At 46.2% G+C, this 18,503-nt stretch overlaps 1 protein-coding gene across 1 annotated transcript in view; it reads left to right on the forward strand.

Moving 5' to 3' along the window:
- IL17RD (interleukin 17 receptor D) overlaps positions 1 to 18,503 on the forward strand; it is a 65,482-nt gene that overhangs the window by 24,928 nt on the left and 22,051 nt on the right. Inside the window, exon 2 of the mRNA XM_027958262.3 lies at positions 14,423 to 14,480. Coding sequence (XP_027814063.2) covers positions 14,423 to 14,480 — 58 coding nt within the window. The remainder of the gene's footprint in view (positions 1 to 14,422; positions 14,481 to 18,503) is intronic.

Consider the following 18,503-nt stretch of genomic DNA (forward strand, 5'->3'; position numbering starts at 1 on the left):
GGACTCAGGGCCATTTCCCGAGTGTTCACCATGTGGCCACATGCTCCTCTGTCTGCCTCTGCTTGGAAGGGTCTTCTCCCCATGCCCATCCTCTCCCACCCCTACCCGCCCTCCCCCTACCCCCCGAAAGTGCGACACGCTGCGGGGTCCAGCCAGAGACCTGCCTCCTCTGTGAAAACACTTCTCTGGTGGCTGGTGAGCCTTCCCCTCTCCACTTCCCTGTCTCTGGGCTTCTGTTACTTGGAGCTCAGTTGTATAACTGAGCACATTCATTCCATAAATATAACATTACGGCCTCTAATTTAGTGTCTTTTAGCTTTGTTTTCTAAGACAGATGGTAAACTCCTGGAGGAGCATTGTTCTCCATCACTCAAAAGGACCTTCCCAGTGTAAAGTATATCTTTAGCCCTCAAGGTATCTGCTGATAAATTCTGGGGCACCAGCTAAGTTTTTGAGGCAAGATCCTTTTTCCTCCTTCATGCTACACGTGTGTTGTGATTCTAATCACAAAACGGAGTATACAGTTTTTATTGGCGAATTATTCTATCTCCTCAGCTTGCTCTGGAGAATCTGCCCACAGTGGTCTCCCCCCAGCCACCCGGGCTCTGAAGAGTTGGCGCTCTGAGGTTTCCGAGCCACTGTAATGTGATTACCGCGCAGGAGAAAGCTGTTGTCAGCCGCTTCCTGGATTTGCCCATTTCCCTTTTAATTTTACACAGTTCTGTTATTCACATGAGACCAGCCAACTAATCATAAAATCTCCTAAATTTGTGTAATTTTCTTTTAAACATACAGCATAAATCATGGTAATTTGGTTACCCTACAGAGCAACATTTAGGGTACCCACATCAACAGGCAGCCTACCGAAATATTAACATGTGTGTGTTGCCTTCTCCATGAATCTGCCTTGTTGCCTTTTCCATATACACAACTGCGTTCAGAACAGGTGAAAGGGCCCGCTACTTTTTAATAGTGATGGCTAATTGGAGCTGGCTGAACGCTTAGAAATTTGCCAGTGGCCTTAATTCTCACCTCATTCGGATCTTTTTGCTATTTTACCCACATGGCTCTCCCAACAGGAACTACATCAGCTAGAAGAGCTACATTAGCTGCTGCTGCTGCTGCTGAGTCGCTTCAGCCGTGTCTGACTCTTCACGGCCCCATGGACTGCAGCCCACCAGGCTCCTCCGTCCATGGGATTTTCCAGGCAAGAGTGCTGGAGTGGGGTGCCATTGCCTTCTCCGCTACATTAGCTAGTAGATATTTATCATAATAAATGGTGTGTGTATTAGGATCCTGCTTAAGTTAGAGTCCTTGTGACACGTGCAACGGAGATCATTTGAAAGAGTTTCCAAAGAGATGCAGAGGGGAGGAGTTTTAGGGACACTTTTCTTTCTATTGAGATATACACATATATTGACCTACAACATTGTGTAAGTTTAAGGGATAACATTGTGTACATTTAGGTTGATTGGATACATCTATATTGTAGTATGATTTACAATAGCTTTAGCTGACACCTCTATCACATTACATAAATTATCAGTTCTTTTTTTTGTAATTAGAACGTTTAAGATCTAGTCTCTTAGCAATTTTGGAGTATTTGTCTGAGTTTTTCCAAAAGATGGAAAACCCAAATAAACTTTTTGGCCAACCCAATATACAGTACAATAGTATTGACTAGAGAAGATGGTCACATTCTTCTCTGTACTTAGATTTCTTTTGCCTTGAACTTGTTATATTTACAAAAGTAATAAAGCCCCTTTCAAAGAAAAGCCCACTATTTTCCCAGAAACTTGAAAACCCACGCCTAGGGTTCTCTATTTGAGAACCACCGAGTATTGCGCCCCTCGTGGACAGTTGGGGAAGCAGCCGATAGGGCTTGGTACCTGGTCCCACCCGGCCTGGGGAGGAGGGGACTTCCTCAGTGTCCCCACTTCCTCGGTCCTCCTGTGGCTGACGTGGCTCCGTGTCCCACAGAGCCTGACAGCTTGGCCTCATGTCCACCCAGCTGCTCATTCTCAGCTTGAAATCATTTTGGCCAGAACCTTCGGACCTCCCTTTTTTATTTTCTTAAAAATACCTAATCACTGCTTCTTTTATTTATTTTTTTCTGGTAAGTGTCTGTTTCATCCTAACTTCATGATACAACCCACTTCATGATAAAAAGTCACTACAGGCTTCTAATTTTGTTCCACCATGTTGCTTTGATTCTGGAAGCATTTCTCCACAGAAGGCTGATGAAGGGGATAGGATGCATCGAGTTCTTTCTGTTGACGGGTCAAGGAGGAAGGCTGTGTATGTCATTTGTGTGCCTCACCCCCTTGGGGGAGTAGGATCCACCTAGTAGGATCCACCAACAGCACCACTCCACCAGTGCTGTGCTATTTGCCTGGTCTGCCTCACGCATATTGGCTAATTTACCTCCATACCAATCTGCCAAGAGTCCCTGGGGATGTGGGGCAGGGACCTCTCATTCCTGGGAACTCTGTGTGCTCACCTTCACCAACAAGGAATATTTATTTAAGTCTGAAATCAACTGAGACATTGATACTCATTTTTTACCTTATGCTTTGCCCTCCTTCTCAGAATGACATTCTGGCCATTCAAGGAAATTAAAACAAAGTTGAATAGTTTTTGGCAAACACAATTGTTTCCTGGCCTAAATCACACAATGATTTAATTGGTATGTCATTGTGTGTGTGTTTGCATGGGAGTATTTTAATGGGAATTCCATGTGGTATCATTGGGAAACTGGGAAAGAGAGCCTTCTGGATTTATTGCTTATAGTTTAAGGGCAGACTACTGGCTTCCATCCAAGAAGTAGGGAGACTTCAAGTTACAGGGATCATTAGTGTTTGAATATATCCTTCCGCTCACCTATTATTTAGAAATTGGTTTGGCAAAAGGTAAAAACCAGAACCAAAGGTGAACTGATTTACTCTTTGAAACTTGTAGGGTTCATCAGAATCAACTTGTGGGGGTCTTGGCATCTTGGTGGTGACAGTCTCCTTTCTCTGTTTTTACCGATACCTAACTTTTGAATCTCGAATAAGTTTTGGTATGTCTGGAGTAAGAAGTCAAAGTTGTAGATTATTCTTCATTTTGGGAAACTGGGGTTTGAGATTATCCTCCCTAATGGTTCTTCGGCAAATATTTGAGATCGTGTCCCAAACCCAACCTAATTTTGTGTGTTGACAACAGATATCAAAGATAGGAAGAACAGTTGAGCAGGAGTGGGAAACTCAGCCATTCTCTCCTTCTTCTGGGCTCTATGAGTGTGTTCCTTTCCATTCAGCCAAAGGGGAAAAAAGGAATAAGTCAGAATTAACCACATAGTAGTTTGTGTTTTTTAAAGAAACTTTACTCAGTAAAAAGGACTTGACTGCAAACGGGACCTGTCACCTGTGATCTTAAAAGTGATAGAGGCTCTTCGTGGGTTCAGGTGGTTAACAGCAGAAAATGGTTGTCTTTTACGTTCCCACTTTAAGTTCCCACTTCAAGTTCATGAGTCCCAGAGTCTTTGACAAAATCTTCAATTACTCAGTTGGAACAAATAATGGCTACAAAGGATAACAGTTGAGGCATTAATCTGGAGTTTTTATTTAAAACTGACATCTTACATTTAACCACTTCCCTCCCTCATTTGACTTTTGTTTTTTTAATTGCCAGAGTTTCCCCCTGGGTCTCTAAACTGCTTCCTCTGTGGACCTGGTGTTAAGCTATCGATAAGGCAGGCAGGTGAGAGCCTCGGTGGCTTTCAGGAATCCTGAAACCTCTTGAAGAACTCACATGCATACACGTGGACCACAGCTCTCTCCAAATCCTCAGACATCTGTGTCCCCAAATAAAAAGCTGGAGCATTCTGTTGGGAAGGATAAGGGTCAGTGAGAGGTTTTTAGTGGTTTGAAGCTATCTAACAACTCAGACTCCCTGCTCCTACCCATTTTTCTGATCTGATTAGTATTTGAAAGCCTCAGGATGTTACTCAAACCTTCAGCACATTCTTGGCATCTTGAGACCATCTTGCACTTCAGCCTTTGAGCATGCTTGAATGGGACACCTGTGCTTAGGCAGGCAGCAGGCTGGGGGTCGGACAGTCCCTCTATCATTTTGTCTGAGCACTGTCATCTTTATCCGTTTTCAGCCTCCTTAATGCAGGGTGAATAACAGGTACTCAGCAAATTCGAGTGGCCTGCCTGTAGGGGAACAACTCTAGAAAATCGACATGGAGATTTCATACTGTTCTCAGGAACTAAGATTCCCCCCAGTTGGGAGAACCAAGACTGTTGAGAATTGCCCCCAGAGTGTTTGGTGGGCTGGAGGAGCAACTGAGGTGGGGGGCGGAGGAGAAGCTTGTTCACATGCTTGTTAACATTTGAGGGTCTTTGACAAAGGAAGTCTAATGCCCTGCCCCGGTCAGCCGGCGATTGCCCCCTGGGAGGCCCCCGTTGTGCACAGGAAGTCAGACACTAATGATGTTAGCAAGGGGACAAAGGCGCCCGGCCCGGGAAGGGCCTAATTGCTGTGTCCGGCTCCCAGGAGGCCAGCCTCAAGCTGGTGGGGGCTGGGCAGGATGCGCTAAGTGTTAACACCTGGAGCCACACTGCTGACTTCCTGGTGCTTTTTTTTTCTTCTGTGTGACTGGGTTCAGGCACACGAGCAAGAGAGCACACACACATGCACACACAGGCATGCATACACACACTCCGGCTGCATCTCAGGGACACTTTGGGATGTGGTATCTAACAAGCTAGTTGAAAGTGTTGGATCAGGAGGTCACAGGGCTGAGAACCAGGAAGCCTGAGTCCCCTCAACCCGCCCGTGGGGCTTGGTGACTATTGTTTCACCTCTGGGTGGGCTGACTCTCTTCCTCTCCTCTGTGAAATCTGAGAAAGGCCAGACTTTGCAAAGAGGCAGATATGTATTAGGAAGGTCACTGGAGTTTTGGCTCAGGACATTCGAGTCAGTATGGATGGAAGAGTGCTCCCAGGGAGAAGAGAGATGAGGGTCTTTACCCCTGTTCTGAGCCTGTTGGGGCCCTAGGGAGGGAGATGAGGGACGATGGGAAGCACCTGCCAGCACCTATGGGGTGTGTGTATATCTGAGCCCACACCCAGAGGGGTCAGTTGTATGTGGGGGTTGCTTCCCAGAGAAAGAGGAAGCCAAGATGCACCCCCTCATTTCTAAGTGGAGTCTCTGAATTCTTTTTGTCTAAACATGACTCTGGAAAGTGCTCAGTGGTCTCTCCAGAGCTCTGGGAATGTCCCAGAATTGTTTCAGGGGTAGGGGGGAGGTTTCCCCCAGGAATGTTTCTGGGGGAAGTAGGGTGAGGAGTGTTTCTCACAGGCTTCTCCTAGGGGCTCTAGAAACTTTCTCCTTAACAGCAAAGGGGTCATCAGCAATTAAAAGTGAAGACCTCCTGCTATGGCAGGAGCACTGCTGGGATGGCCTTAGTGGCTCATTTCCGGCAACCGGCCAAGCAGCCCTGGATCCTGAGCCTGGTCCCTCCCGAAAGCAGATGATGGGAGGTGACCCAGAGCACAGGGGACTGCCTTGGATTTTTGCAGCCAGAGACAGGAAAGTTTAAAAAGGATGCTTGATGGCTGCGAAGGAGGGAAAGCCACAAGTAACTTATGAAGAGGAGTATAATGTTGACTTGCTGCTTCCTGCTGTTATTTTAAGGTTTTTCTGTCCAAGACCACCATGTGGACAGAAATAATAGGCCGACAAAAGGGGTCGCCTTGCTTTATAGAGCAGCCTGTGATGTTTCAATTAGCACTAAAACCTGAGAGGGCAGCCTTCCATAATTTCCGAAGATGTGAAATCCACCTTGAAGGAAGCACATGTGTGGGGCATCCAGGGGACTGGCCTCGCCGGAAGAGGCTGGGTCCCCATGGCAACGCCACGGTCCCCCATTTCTGCAGGCATCTGTGCTGCAAAAGCAGAATTCCAGATGTGATACAGCATTTGGAGGCTCAATCCCCTAGCCTTGGAAACTGTATTTGAAGTCAGCAGAATTCAGTCCTCGCTTTCTGTGTGGTCCTAAGGCTTTTTATTAGTAGTTTTGTTTTGATCCGAACATTTCCTCTGAGCTTAGGCATAACAATCATGTTTATAGCTTTAATTTTTTCCTCTGCTGTCTAATCACTGTTTTGCCCTCGCAGGAAGAAACTTTTCTTGGGCTTCTGGAGTGAAGTCTTTGTCATCGCCTTTCCGAGCTAAGTGAGAGCGAGCCTGTAGCCGATTGGCCGGGTGTGTGCTTGGGTGGCTGGTGTTTGCTTCTCCCTCGTACCCAGTATTTACAGAAAACCAGGTTATGTGTGTCCATGCGTTGCCCATGTGTGCTTTTGAAACTGCAGATATGCTGACGGTTACCTTAAGGATGCTGGTGCTTTAACATGCGGTTCTCATTTGCGTGGATGGGAGTGGTGTGTGCAAGTGGAGGGGAGAGGCTTGGCCCTTCGTCCAGAGGCATGTTTTATAGCTTGCTTTTAACGTTCGGAGAATTGGAAAAATGGAATAATCCTGTCTATTTGCGAGTATCAGCCACAAGAGAACACACCGCCCAGATTCTTAACAGACTCATTGGAAAAAGTACTTGGGGTTTTGCTTTGTGAAAACCAGGGCGGCTGCAGAGTTTTGTTTTGTTTTTAAACAAGAGGAAAAAAGTCAGCATGCACGTGTGTGTGTGTGTGTGTGTGTGTGTGTTGATATCTGGGCTTTTACTGTATTTGCATGTTCCAGTGGCAAGGTAAAGAGAAAATTATGAAGTCTGCAGCAAGGAAGGTTATATTAAAATTTATTAGATCCCATTTAGGCCACCACCATGTAGAAAAGTTGCTGCCATACTGCAATACATAAATAAATGTATCAAGTCAACACTTTGTACAGTTTAAACTTACACAGCATTATATGTCAATGATATCGCAAAAAAAAGATAAAAAAAGAAAAATTTCTGAGAAACAACGCATATAAATGCCTTCCCACACTTCTGTCTTTAGTGAATGGATTTCTTTTTCCAGGGCGGGCATGGAGGCAGGGCGAAAGAGTAAAAAGACGCTCAGATGAAAACTAGAGCTTTCAGTTTGATAAGCAGGACACATGGTAACTTGGCATAGGTTGGCTCCATGTTAGAGCTCAGAAACAATTGTCCCTTCAGCTTTCCTTCGGGGAGCGTGAAATTAGGAACATGTGTGCAATGATTAGCAACATGTCAGAGATGAATCATGATTACGGCTTTGGTCTGGTGCACAGGCGATGCTGTGGAGAAGTTATTTCCTACCTCCTCCAGCAAATCTCTCTAATTAGCTTAAGATCTCCGGGTCTTTTTGGGCCGACGTGGTAATTGCTGGTGGGAACCCACCAGCTCTACCCCCACAGAGCTTGTGTGTTCCCCACTAGACATCCGAGCCCTCACCTCCCTAAAGCAGACAGCTGGCTGGCACCCCGCATGTCTGAAGTTGGTCGCTTCTAGATGGGGAGTGGGAGAGAACAGCTCCTGGGAATGTGGCATGAATATCTTGGATAGACAGATCCGGGCCCAAGCTGGCTTTGTGATTTACTCTCCTTGTGTTTTGGGTTTGCCAGCATTCTCCTCGGCTTACATCACCTGGGGCTTCTCTGCCTTTGCTGCTTTTTTTTTTTTTTTTTTTTTTTAAACTGAAGGTTTGAACCCAAGTATGTGGGATCTGTCTTCATTTATGAAACCCTCTGAACCTGCATGAACTACACTGGCCCCATGTTCTGCCTCTTGCCCCAGTGATGTCCAGTGGTCACAGGCAAAAATGTCACTCCCCTTGTGCATTTTAAGCTTCACAAAGCTGTCTGCTATCTTTTTAATCTCATTGACAGGCTTGTAAACTCACGGTGAAGGACATGTTATGTACAACAGGATGTTTGAGTTGCCCATAATTTTAAGTAGTTACTTGGTTGGTGTGCCTTTAAAAAAAACAAAAATCTTTTCAGGGACTTCCCTGGCAGTCCAGTGGTTAAGACTTCACGCTCCCAATGCAGGTGGGTGCAGGTTCAATCCCTGGTCAGGGAACTAAGATCTTGTATGCTGTACATCGTGCCCCCCCAAAAAAACATCCTTTCAGTTCTTCCTGACAAATGCTCTTATTCAAACTTTCCCCTAATCTCAGCTCACTGAAACTTCAGTGACTTTCTGAAAGTTCCTTCACCACAGTTGATTTGAAGGCAGTCTCACGTTAGGCCTTACCGTTTGGCCTGTCTTCCTTTGGAAGGGGGGCACTATAATCGGCATGGTCCTTTTCAAGATGCGTTTTTCCAAAGTGGCACTTACGCTATTCTGGAGCTGGAATGGGAATGTTGCTCTGGAAAGTTAGTGTTTTCAAAAGGCCTAGAGTCCCCCAGGGCCCCCCAGGAAACTGGCCAGCTGTCGGCCCCTGGTGGCAATGCTGGCTGCTCTATATGGGATCCCGCCCCATGGCTGAATTTTGTGTCCAGGCCTGTGCCTTTTTTTGGCCATCTGGGTGGAGCATGGTGTAGGTTTTTGCCTTTTGAATTTTATTCCTTTCGAGCACTTAAGGGTGTTCCTTCCCCTCCCGCTTCCAGAGTAAAAGCTGTTTTCTCTATTCTCTTTGCGTTTGTTGCTTCTTTCTCTGCTTAGCATAGAGGGATCACAGCCCAGCTAGGGTGCCCCAGCTTTACTCCTTAGCTCATATTGGAACAAATTAAAAGCTGCTGTTAGTGCAGCAAGTGGGGGTGGTTAATTAAGAATGTGACACCCTGAGGTCACAGCACTGGCATTTTTAAGTAATAGGCAACAAGCAAGTATTCTTAATTTTCAGCTCATTAAATATCAAAATGAATGTAGTAGGTAAAAGCTCAGAATTGTTTCCTGAAGAAACAGCTTCTGAAGCTGTTGACCAGCTTTGTGAGTGGCCTTCTCTGTGTTCTCTAACGGCAGGCCCTGACTGTAAGCCCTTAAGGCCCCTCTGTCATACCAAGCTAGGACCTCCTGGGTTCCTGGGTGTATAACTGGCTCAGTTATACATGCATTCATTATGACAGAAAGCTAATAATTGTCAGGGGCAAGGGCTGACAGTGTCCTCGGCCCTGGACTGTGGGGACCGACCTAGTCACTTTGCCTTGAGTTTCTCCCCATTTGAGCAGTTTGCAGGAATGGAGTCTCTGGGTCACCCAGTTCCCACCACAAGCACCAGCAGAACACAGTCCTCAGCCTGCTGGTTGGTGCCTTCTTCCACCTCGCTCTGACCTGCACGGCTGCCGCTTCTCCCACTGTGCCCCCAAGTTCTGGCTGCTGGAAACATCCTACCTGGAAATGCCACTTCCTGTGGGCATCCCCTGCCTACCTCATGTGTCCCCTTGTAGCATAGCTCTCAGTGTGTTTATTAGGGCAGGAGTCTTCTCAGAAATCATGACACAGCCATTGCTGCCTGTGAAATAGCTGTTTCATCAGGTGCCGTGCAGAGCACTTGACACGTATCAATCATCTCACGTGGTCCCCACACCAATCCTTCCCCAGGAGCTTGATTCCAACCCTTTACAGCACTGAGAAATGAAGCTCAGAAAGGTTGAGAAGCTTGCCCAAGGTCACACAGCTGCAGAGTGAGGAGATCTGCACACACCTCTGGCAATCCCAGAGCCCATTCTCTCAGCCAGTCTTCTACTCCAGATGAGCCCCAGCGTCGCTACACAGAAGCGTCTGTGTAGGATGGCAAAATCTGCAGCAGCTGTGCTCATGGGTCAGTGTTCCACGTCTGCCTGAAGCGGGGGTGGGAGAGGGCGTATGAGAGTGATCGGTCAGCAGGGGGGGAGAAGGACAGCACAACTGTGTGTGTGTGTGGCGTTGAGACGCAGTTCATCCCTGTGGCAGTTGAAATTATGTAAGTAGTTAGCTTTCAATCGCTGCTGTAATAAAAAGTTACCACCGTACAACAGTGTAACCCAGCTATACTCCAGTATGAAGAAGGAAATGACAACCCACTCCAGCATTCTTGCCTGGAAAATTCCACAGATAGAGAAGCCTGGTGGGCTACAGTCCATGGGATTGCAGTCGGACATGCCTGAGCACGCACATATGTTCACACATGCATACTCGAGTAAAAATTAATTTTAAAAAGTTACCACCAACTTAGTGACTTAAAATACCACAAACTTATTATCTTATAGCTCTTGACATCAGAACTCCAAAAAGAATCTTCTGGGGTTGAAATCAAGGTGTCAGTGGCCTCTATCTGGAGGCTCTGGGGGGAGAATCCATTCCTTGCCTTTTCCAGCATCTAGTGACTGAACTAACTGCATTCCTCAGCCTATTAACCCCTTCTTCCTCCATCTTCCAAAGCAGTAGTATAAGATCTTTAAATCATCTTTACACCATCTCTCTGCCTTCTATGTCCATTGTCGTGTCTCCTCTGACTGACCATCCCATTTCCCTCTCCTAAGGACCTTTGTGATTATTATTAGGCCCACCTGGATAATTCAGACTCCTTTCCCCTACATTTCAAGATCCTGAAACTTAATTGTATTGCCCCTTTGTTGCTCAGACGGTAAAGTGTCTGCCTGCAATGCGGGAGACCCGGGTTCAATCCCTGGGTCCGGAAGATCCCCTGGAGAAGGAAATGGCAACCCACTCCAGTATTCATGCCTGGAAAATTCCATGGATGGAGAAGCCTGGTGGGCTACAGTTTACGGGGTCGCAAAGAGTCGGACACAACTGAGCGACTTCACTTTCACTTTGTTACATAAAGTAACATATTCACGGATTCTGGAGCTTGCATGCGGACGTGTTGCAGGGGTGGTTGTTTTCTGTCTACCACCAACTGTAAAGAAAACCAGTGCTCTGTGGGCCAGCCTGGGCACACTGCTTCTCAGGTGGGTCCTAGGACTCTGGAGCAGCTGAAGCATTACTTGGGTGTGAGCTGCGGACAGCCTGGTGGAGTGTCTGTTTGAGGCATGTGCTGAGAAGCTGTGTACTTGACGTCCCACTGTGAAAAGTCTTTACAGCGCACACAGGAGCCCCTGTCTCTTGGTCGCACGATCAGCCTTGGTTGATCACATGGTCTTTTGGTCTCTGCTCTTCTGTGGAATTAGGATGACCACCTTGCCTCTGCATTCAGAGAAGTGCTATGCTGGTCAAATTGTGGGGATGGATCACTGTGCTCCCATCAAGTGAAGTGCACAGGCAGGGACTTCCCTGGTGGTCTGGTGGCCAAGTCTCCGAGCTCCCAATGCCGGCAGGCTTGGGTTCGATCCCTGGTCAGGGAACTATATCCCACGTGCCACAACTAAAAGATCCTACATGCTGCAGCTAAGAAAGACCCAGAACCTGCCAAATAAACAAGTAAGTAAATAAGTATATTTAAAAAAAAAAAGTTTGTAGGCAAGCTGATGTGTTAGGAACACAGTATGAGAGGGACTAGGCTAAGGTGAGAAGCTCACAGAGGAGCAGGCCCCGGGTGAAGGGAAGGGCATTTAGGGAATATGTGTGTCCCCTGAACATATACTGAGCAGTCGTGTAGGCCCAGAACAAGGTGGGAGGTGGGGAGGGGAATGATTGACAGGGTAGTAAGGGGCCACGTCAGGAATGGTCTAAGTGGGGCAGGGAGCCATCAGTGGGCTTGGAGCAGAATGAGGGCAGATTTGCACGTCAGGAGATCACCTTGGTGACTAGAGGCCATGCCCTACCCCCTGCCACCTGCCCCAGGTCAGGACCTAGGACTGGTTCTTGGCCGAGTGTTGTTTGGGGCTTGGATGAAGGTGGAATGCTCAGTTGGTGGTGAATGGATGCTACAGGCAAGCCTCATTGTCCTTTGAGGCCAGGTCCCTGGGCCTGCCTCTGAGCATCTTCACCTACATCACAGAGCCCTTGTTTACAGTGATTTTGGTTCCTGTATGCAGAATATAGCCCCTCTCGCCGTCTTGGTCTCCTTTCCATAGTGCATTCATGGCAAGTGCCCAATGAATATCTGTTAAAAACATGTTGCAGTAGAAATATAGGGAGAACAAGAGCAAAATGAAAAGCTGATGTGATTGGTCATCAGAGTCCTACACGCCTCAGGGCATGCTATTAAATGGAATGCATTTCCTTTTTGAAAAATGGTTCCTCTGCATGGCTTCATGTGGCCCTCCTCAAACTCCCGTCTCACAGGAAAGAATTGTCTTTTAATAAAAAGACAATTTGATGAGACTCAGAACCAGTGGAGTGAAGTGGTTTGCCCTTGGTCCCAGCTAGAGGATGAAGGATTACGGTACTTTCATTGGCCCCTGGATTACATTTTTTTTCTTTCCCTCTCCTGAGACTCCCCTTTCCTCTCCATTCTAGCCCAGTTATTCTTCCCTCTTTTAAACTTCTGGTACGCAGTGTTCTTACCCTGGGTTTATCCTTTCTGACGTACTGTTTGTGACATTTCATACTCTGAATGCTTATTTATGGCCCTGTTACCATAGCTACATAGACCTTGTATGCCTTCTATACTGAGAGTTCTTGCAGGGTCAAGGTGTGATTTGAGATTTGTCTGTATGTGCTATGTGTGATTTGCATTCTTTGAATGAATGAACCACTTTGCTCTCAAGGGTAGGGATAATGACTTTCATTTACCACTGTACCTCGCATAATGTTTGACTCATAATAGATGTGTGTCAGTCGCTCATTCATGTCCGACTCTTTGCGACCCCATGGACTATAGCCCTCCAGGCTCCCCTGTCCATGGGATTCTCCAGGCAAGAATACTGGAGTGGGTTGCCATTCCCTTCTCCAGGGGATCTTCCCAACCCAAGGATCAAATCCTGGCATCCTGCGTTGCAGGCAGATTCTTTACCATCTGAGCCACCAGGGAATCCAAGTGAATTTTGGTCCTGGGGTTTTGTATGGGAGGCGAAGTGTATGGCTTGGGTGTCTTCGGGGTCCTAAGACCTAGGTGTCGTGGAGGTGCCGTATCCTCTCCTTCCTGGTCTCCTTCTGGTCGTGGTGCTCTGGTTGTGGCCATCTGTAGCTTGGGCATCTTCCAGCTGCAGACTGTGGGCCTGTCCCTAAGCAGTAATAAAGGCATTTAAGGTTTGAGTAAGGTATTAACACTTTGCAAAGTGCTTCAACTCAGATGAGGAATTCTGGAATCTTGTATATACGTGGAAGGGAGGATGGAAGGAGGACAGCTGGAGAAGGAAGGTTAACCAGGAAGAAGGGGAGGGGAACCCCAACTGATCATGGAGCTAATGTGCCACGATGATTTAGATTTTCTGTTAACCATTTCTTCCTCGTTTTAATTAGAACGAGGTGTGTCCCTCCCTTTCTGCACAGCTGTGCTTTCCCAAGGTCTGTGTTTATCTGAGCCCAGGGATACAGTTTCAGTGGGTGTGCCTGGAGTCAGGATAAGCTGAGTGAACATGCCTGTACCATATGGATGTGCTGGGACTGTGGCCTGAGACCCCGGGCTCCGTCAGAACGGTTCCGCACATTGCGTCTCAGTGTAACAACTGCCCGTTAAATACCAGACTGCCAGCGTATGGTTTTCCCCAGCATCCTCCTTGTCGGGTGGAAATTGTAGCTGTGTGGTTAGAATATTTTCCCATCAGCATCTAAGAATTAGCGTTTTGTGTGTGGGGAAGAATCCTGCAATTCATGCTGAATGATGCACTTGCTGATGGTTACAGAAACAGTTAAACCAGGGTCTTAGCTGATCTTTCCCATGGTGGATAAGTGGTGGGTCAGGAAAAGGCGGGGCCACCAGGAGGATGCCGGGGGCTCCCGTATGGATGCTGTAATTAAAGTGGGAAGTCTGGCGGAGCTGTTAGCCCTGCTATTAGGAGTGCAGATGGCTAGCGGCCACATCACTGAGAGTCAGAGGTAGACCTTTTAAAGTCCTTTCTTTTTCTTTTATGACCCACCGTCTATGCTCCAAGCATAGGTATGGAGGCAGTGAAGAATTTTCTCATTAAAAGTAACAGCTTATTCCCACACTCATTCCCGCTCTTGGAATGAAAAACCTGTTTCCTCGAACTTTAGGAATCGCCTATCTGTCGTGGCTTAATAGGGCTTTTGGACAAGAGTGTCTGGTAGGCAAATTTTATAACCAATCAGCGCTCAAAGTGAATCCAGCTGGAAGGGCTCCAGCTGGCAGCTCATGGTCTCTCTCTCCCAATTTTACTGTTAATGAATTATTATTTAACCCCCAAACACAGAGCAGCCAGCTGCTATTGTTTCAGGGGAAGTGAGTACCCCTGATCCCCGTGGCCTGGCAGTTAGGAACCTCCTGGGCTGGAGGGAGTTGGGGTGGGGGGGACCGGGGATGGGGGGCCATGAAGAGCATGGATGTTGCTCGGTGACTGGCATGACCCTGGGTCTCTGCAATCTTGTGTGTGTTTTGACTCCATGGGGATCTGGGTTGGAAAAGCAAATTGGCTTCACTTCTCCTCATGTTCTCCTGTTTTCCGGCAGGGAGTGGGGCCGGCCAGCAGAAACAGCGGGCTGCACAACATCACCTTCAGATATGACAGTAAGTAAACGACTTGGCCGCTGAAGAACAGAGCCCCTTCAGTGATCTAAAGCTTGCGTGGTCGTGCTTAATCGGGGACCCTGCAGGTCCTCGAGTTGGGGGATTTCCTGAACTCACTCAGGTTTGTCAACAGAGCCGAAGCACCTCAGACTCGTCTAAGCCACCCAAGTATTTCAGAGCTTGAACAGGTTGGTTGTCCTCCAGAGTGCTGAGAGAAGCTGTGTGGGGAGACCTCTCCTGCCTTCTTCAGGAGATAGCCGTATCCTTAGGAACAACCCAGATGCCCTTGGGCCCAGCAGGGGTCACATGAGCAAAGCACCCCCAAGCACAGGATGCTTGAGAGTAATGGGGACGGTGGTAAACTGGGCAAGCCCGTGTGTTGTCCTAGAGGAGCACTGGGTCCTCCGTTCCAGCTCAGTCAGATGTGGTTTGCACAAGGAGTGGGGAATTTGAATTTTTTTAGTTTGAGCATTTTGGCGGGGGAGGCATGCTGTGTGCCATTCAGGGACCTTAGTTCCCCGACCAAGGATTAAACCCGTGCCCCCTGCATTGGAGGGTGCAAAGTCTTAACCACTGGACCACCAAGGGAAGTCCCAGCACGGATTTAAAAAGATATATAGTGTATATTACCATTTGTAAAATAGATGACCAGTGCAAGTTTGATGCATGAAGCAGAGCACTCAAAGCTGGTGCTCTGGAACAACCCAGAGGGATGGGGTGGGGAGGGAGGTGGGGAGGGGGGGGTTTCAGGATAAGGGGGACACATGTACACCCAGGGTTGATTCATGTCAATACATGGCAAAAACCACCACAGTATTGTAATTATTCTCCAATTAAAATAGATTAATTAATTTAAAAAATATATTGGCATTTACTTAAAAGTTTTCACAAACACAGAGTGGGCTGAGTTAATCTGTGTCTCAGATGGGCCTGAGTGTCCCGAGTCAGCCATCTCTGATGGGGGCCTGAGTTCTCACCCCGTCCCCCATCTCATCAGCCATGAACGATGGCCAACGACTGCACTTTTCCAAACCTCAGTTTTCTCATCATGTGAAATAAGGATAAACTTCCTCAGCACCATTTTGAGACTTAAGTAAGGTAATGCTTATAACTGCTCATCTCAGGATCTGGCCTTCAGTGTGCACTCAGTAACTGATACTGTTACTATTAGAAGTCATTCCAACTGGAGCTGGAACCCAAGCACCTTTTTGGGCCCTTCTGTCAAGGAATTATGACTTTTTCTGACCAAATTGTTTCCTGAGGGCAGGTTGGGTTTTTTTGTTGTTTTTTTTTTTTTCTGATGAAGCATGTAGAACCCCCTCTGAGCATCTGCTTTCATGCCCTAGAAGGTAATTATATAGAATTATAAGCAATTTTAGCCTTACAAGCCATAATTTATAGGTAAGAATGTTGACAGGAAGGAGATTGATTCATATTAGTGACTCCTGATGTTTGATTAGTCTCTTGGGGAGAATCATGAGTAAGGGCTGTAGGTCATACTGGGCCTTTGGAATCAACATGGCTAAAGCAGGGTTTTTGAGGTCATGTGTGCAACCTAACAATTTTAAATACAAGTATGGATGTCAAGTTCATGCCCACAGTTGCTGACATGGGTACTTTCACTGATGAGGACTTAACATAGGAAACTCAGATACTTCATGTCCATGATGCGTGCATGTTCTGGGTAAATGTTATGATGGTAAGGAAAGATTTGCAAGTCCATGAGACTTGATTCAGCTAAGTAAAGACACGTGTAAGGGATCTTTCTTTAGATTAGAAAGTTAATTTTTAATAATATGTTCTTGGTCCTGTTAGATCTTGTATTACATTCAAAGTTCAAAACTTTCTGGTCAGCTGCAAACAACTATTTGCATCTCTAATTTAATATGGGGTTTTGTGAAAGAGGATCCATACCTATAAAACTTAAAAGTGCCATAGTGTTTCCTTCATGGGACTAGGTACGTGGCACCCATGCCAATGTCTGTCTCTCGATCATTATTTTCTTTCTGGTTCTTTGGCATTTAATTAGAATTTAATTCACAACTCAACTCCTGAGACATCTGAAGCTAGGTTGCATTTTGGCCAAATGTCATTTGGGCATAATTATTTTGTAACCAGAATCCAAAATGTTAGAGTTGCTAATAATTGGATCCAGGCTGTGTAAAAAAAAACTTAGCTATTGTTTTCCATTGAAAAAGATAATTTATTTCTCCCACAAGGAAGTTCCTGTTACTGCTCTGTTGACTGGTTACTAATTCTGTTTGAAATAGCTAAGAACCAGTCACCAAGTTTTCACCAAAAGTATTAAACTACAGAAATGTTACTTCTCTATTCCTTTTCCATTTAATGTTGCAAAGAAAGAATATGTCTTGCCTTTAAGTCAAAACCAGCTCTCAGATCTTGCCTCCTTTCACATTGGATTTCTTGTTTCTCCTTCAGGCTCTGAGGGGGGAATGCCTGAATAGGTTATAATACATTTTTTAAATTCATGGACTTTATATTTGCATAATTGTATTTGCAGAAACCCAGAGAATGCCGCTTTTGACATTAGAAATGAAAAAAGAGGAAAGAAAAAAACATGACTTACTTTTGTCCATGAATCTTTTCCTAAAGCTGTTTCAAGTCAAAGGTTTCTTTCATTATGTACTGTGCTGTGCTAAGTTGCTTCAGTTGTGTCTGAGACTCTATGGGACCTGTAGCCTGGCAGATTTCTCTGTCCATGGGATTCTCCAGGCAAGAATATTGGAGTGGGTTGCCATGCCCTTCTCCAGGGGATCTTCCTGACCCAGGAATCAAACTTGTGTCTCTCATGTCTCCTGCATTGGCAGGCGAGTTCTTTACAAGTGCCACTTGGAAGGCCGCTTCTTTCCTTATATATCTGAATAAATGAAAATGTCTGAACTTTATGCATATAGTGGGATTTTGTCTTCTTTCTTTCCTTTTTTAATTTTAATTGGGAAGCTGGTCTCAGCTAGGATTTCTGCAGGTTAATACCTCTGACTCAGAACTTATTTTTCAGTCCAGATTTGTGCTGGAGATAGAATTAGTGTGAGCCCTCAGAGGTGGCCCTGGGCTGGTCACTGGCGACATTGCAAGCCACCCAGTCGATCACTGTAGCTACAGTTTCCTTGTTTGTTCAATGTGTGTGTTAAACCAGATGTTTCAACATTTTTCCCCCTACTTTAAAGTTCTCGTCCATCTAGAGAACACATGTAGAACACTTTGAGAGTGAATTTTCATCAGAAGTAGAATTTGGTTTTATTAATCATTAACATCTTTTCAAAAGTAATACTGAAATGTAGAGGTGATTGTTTTTGAAGCAGATGGAGTTTGCAGAAGGGAGTGTGCCTTCTGTAGGAGTTAGGCAAAAAAGCAGAACACAAAGCAGAGTGGAAGATGGAGTTTCAAAGAGGAGGGGGGTGCTTTCAGGGCGTGTGTGTTGTACCCTTAGAAGAAGCTTTCAAAGAATATCATGTGCACGTTAAAAGGCTTGCAAAAGTATCCATTAGATGTTAGCCGTTACTTCTGTGTGGTGGGAGGTTATGGATGACTTTTACGTTTTTCTTATGTTCTTTTGCAACTTTCAGATGTCTCGTGAATGTTTTTCGTCATAAAAAATAGGAAATGTGTGGTATAGTTTATGGGGAGGGGGGATGGGAATGCCACAAACTCACCAAGCTTCTTAGAAAATACCTCTGAATGTTTCACCCCCAAAACCCCCTGACTTCCAAGAGGGTAATGAGTAGGTTTGAAATCTGATGGAAGACCTTTTGCATCAGATTCTAAAGAAAGTCTTCAAGCTTAATCACTGAAAAGAAATAGCGATAAAGCAGCATAATTCTGATGTCTGTAGTGAAGGCTGGCGGCTCTCCCTGCATGCGTGGCTCAAACAGCCTGCAGCCGTCCTCTGAGGTCCCCGCCTGGGTCTGGCTGGATGCTTCTGGCAGATTTTTTAGGATTGTGCAGACTTTGAAAGTGTACTTAGCAATACCAGGTGGCACAGCTGCTGCACTGGCAGGTGGC

This window comes from Ovis aries, chromosome 19 (genome assembly GCF_016772045.2).
Source record: "Ovis aries strain OAR_USU_Benz2616 breed Rambouillet chromosome 19, ARS-UI_Ramb_v3.0, whole genome shotgun sequence".
Classification (NCBI taxonomy): domain Eukaryota; kingdom Metazoa; phylum Chordata; class Mammalia; order Artiodactyla; family Bovidae; genus Ovis; species Ovis aries.